The following is a 2874-nucleotide window of genomic DNA, read 5'->3' on the forward strand; positions in this document are numbered from 1 at the left end:
GCTGGAGGCAGCAGTGGTGCTTTTCCTCATGATCAGCGAGCTGCATTGCGTCATTCTGGAGAGTGCTCCCAAGGGGACAGGCTGATGTGCTCACTCCCCGCCAGCCCCTGGAGCCAACAACCTTGCTGCTGACAGCTCTCAATCCAGAGCCTCCATTCTCTAAGACACATCTTGGCTGTTGGCCTCAGGGCTTGTCTGAAGCTGCTGCCAGCCCTCTGCCAACACCCCGCTCCTGCAGCGCTCCCTCCAGCCTCACCAGTGCTGAGAACAGAGCTGGGAGCAGAGCTGGGAGCTCTGCCAGGGCAGCCAGCCACAGCCTAAGCAGTAACGGCTCCCTCTGCCCCCTGCCCTGCAGTCCCATGGCTGGGAGCACTGAGATGGCATCCCTGGAAGAGAGCTTCCGCAAATTTGCCATCTATGGCGACACCAAGGCTACAGGGCAAGAAATGAATGGGAAAAACTGGGCCAAGCTGTGCAAAGACTGCAAAGTCACCGATGGCAAAAGCATCACGAGCACCGATGTGGACATTGTCTTCTCCAAGGTGAAGTAAGTGACTTGGCTACCCGGGGCCTCCAGCTGCCCCGAGGGTGTGGGCAGGGTGGTGGTGTGGCGCTCCCTGGTGTTTGGTGCCCACCCCTTGCATCCCGGAGTGCTGCCCTGAAGCATCCTGCCCTCAGGGAGTTTCTCTGGCTGCTTTGGCAAGTCCTACTAACAAATTAATCTGAATTTTGTGGTGGGAGGCTCAGGTTTTGGTGCTCCCACTCTCCAGTGTAGGATAGGCCTGGGTGGTTCTGCCAGGTTCCCATCCATCAAAAAAGTGCTGCAGGGAGCAGAGGAGGATGCTCAGGGTGCCTTGGGCCTGGCCAGCCCCAAACAGACCCTGGGGAGGATTCTGCTCCACAGGGGCAGCTGGAGAGCTAAAGGCAACTGGGGCTGCTTTTGGGGTCACTGGGGAAATTGAGACATCCAATGCTCCAACCAGGGTGCAGGAGCAAGGCTGGGTGCTGCTCCCTCTTTGCCCTCTGTCTGGGTATCCCTCTGTTCACTGGTGCGACCAGGAGACACTGAGCACTGGGAGGTTTTTGGTGCATAGGAGGGTGGGTTGCGGTGCTCACCCAGAGGTGAGGACCGGGTGCTTGTGTGAGAGATGTTCTGTGCATGTCTTTCCACATTTGACCAGAGAAGGACTGATGCCTGCCAGGGAAGAGAGGGTGCTGGGCATCCCAGACAGGCTAGGAGCAGTGAGAATGGATGCATGTACCCTCCTGCCACCAGCACTCAAGTCCCAGGGGGGAGGGTTTTGGCACCAGGGACTTTAACAGCATATGGCTGAAAAGCTCCTGGAGCTCAGCACTGGCTGTGCTCAGCCCCACTGTTCAGCCAGAATTGTCCTGGCTGTGGCTGCATTTCAGGGGTGGGTGAGGGGCCTGAGGCTGGTGGAGGACAAAGTCTCTCTGATGCACTCATTCCACTGCAGCCCTATTTCGAGGGAGGTGCAACATGAAGTCTGCCTGGGTTTTGTGCTTGCAGAGGGAAGACAGCCCGTGTCATCAACTATGAGGAGTTCAAGAAGGCACTGGAGGAGCTGGCCCCCAAGAGGTTTAAGGACAAGAGCAAAGAGGAGGCGTATGAAGCCATCTGCCAGCTGGTGGCAGGGAAGGAGCCCATCAACATGGGTGTCACGGTGAGTGAAGAGCCCTTCGGGCACTGGGAGCAGGACGGATGGTTAAGAGGGGAGGACAGAGCTCTGCCCGTAGTGCAAGTGCCTTCCAGGGACCACATGGCCTGGGTGGGCATAGGTGTGGTGGGCATAGGTCTGGGGTTGCATAGGTCAGTGGGGCAAGGGACCAAGAGGATGGGCCATGTTCTTGACTAACCACATCTCACTTCCCCACTGCAGAAAGCCAAGACAGTGGGGGCAGTGGAGAGGCTGACAGACACCTCCAAGTACACAGGGTCCCACAAGGAGCGCTTCGATGAGAGCGGCAAGGGCAAGGGCAAGAGTGGGCGGGAGAACATCGTGGACACCAGCGGCTATGTCAGTGCCTACAAGAACGCAGGCACCTACAACGCCAAAGTGAAAAAGTAGGGACAGGTGCCCATGGCACCTACCACCGCAGTTCCTGCGTGTTGGCTGTGGGGCTCACGTCAGCCTTGGGGCATCCCTGCATGACACGGGGCCCAGGAGGCTGCGCTGGGGCCAGTACCAGGCTGGCAGGATGTTGGCCACCCAGCGCTGATGGGACTGGGAATGCTGCCAGGCCACGTGCTCTGCCCCAGTGCTGTGTCTGTCCCCCGACCATGCTGTGACACCCCCCAGCCCTTCGTGTGTCCCCCGCTGTGCTGTCAGCTCCAGCCCCCTGCCACACTAACAGCACTGCTCCTCAGGGCTCCCCTGCGCCGCTGGCACCTTCCCTACCTCACCCCTAGCTTTTGGGGCACTCTTACTGCTAGTCCCATTAGGGACCACAGTCTGTCTTCCCCACAGATGCCCTGAGGACCTCCCTTAGCCCCACAACACAGCCACATTCCTTCCCCACCGGTGACCTCACCATGGGGCTGCCCCAGCTTTGCCTCTCGCCCAGCACTTTAAGTGCTGGTGCTGCCGAGATGCTCCCATCCCAGCCTCGGGATGCATCCCAGGTGAGCTTGGTGTTGCCTGGCCGCCGGCAAAGGTCTCCGACGATGAACCCTCCACCATGGCATACTGCTGCCTTCTTGAAGCCCAGACCAAAGGATGCTGCAGCCCCACACTGTAACCCGGCTCGGTAATAAAGCCCCGTCCGCACTGGTGCCCTTGGTCTGCTTGTGTTCAGCGGGACGGAGCAGTGAGAGCCCCTTTTCCCGCTGGTGAGAGCCCACCGTCAGGCGAA

General features: G+C 59.4%; 1 protein-coding gene across 1 annotated transcript; it reads left to right on the plus strand.

Annotated features, from left to right (window-relative positions):
• Positions 1–359: 359 nt before the first annotated feature.
• TPPP3 (tubulin polymerization-promoting protein family member 3) lies at positions 360–2090 on the plus strand. Its single transcript, XM_010021315.1, has 3 exons — positions 360–547; positions 1532–1685; positions 1902–2090. Exons 1-3 carry the CDS (start codon positions 360–362, stop codon positions 2088–2090), a joined length of 531 nt encoding a protein of 176 aa, XP_010019617.1.
• The last annotated feature ends 784 nt before the right edge of the window (positions 2091–2874 follow it).

The sequence above is a fragment of the Nestor notabilis genome, unplaced genomic scaffold (assembly GCF_000696875.1).
Source record: "Nestor notabilis isolate BGI_N333 unplaced genomic scaffold, ASM69687v1 scaffold6599, whole genome shotgun sequence".
Classification (NCBI taxonomy): Eukaryota; Metazoa; Chordata; class Aves; order Psittaciformes; family Psittacidae; genus Nestor; species Nestor notabilis.

Coding starts and splice junctions, on each gene's coding strand:
- TPPP3 (XM_010021315.1), top strand. CDS start 360: ATGGCTGGGAGCACTGAGATGGCATCCCTGGAAGAGAGCTTCCGCAAA. Junction 548..1,531: donor ATTGTCTTCTCCAAGGTGAA/GTAAGTGACTTG, acceptor TTGTGCTTGCAG/AGGGAAGACAGCCCGTGTCA. Junction 1,686..1,901: donor CCATCAACATGGGTGTCACG/GTGAGTGAAGAG, acceptor TCCCCACTGCAG/AAAGCCAAGACAGTGGGGGC.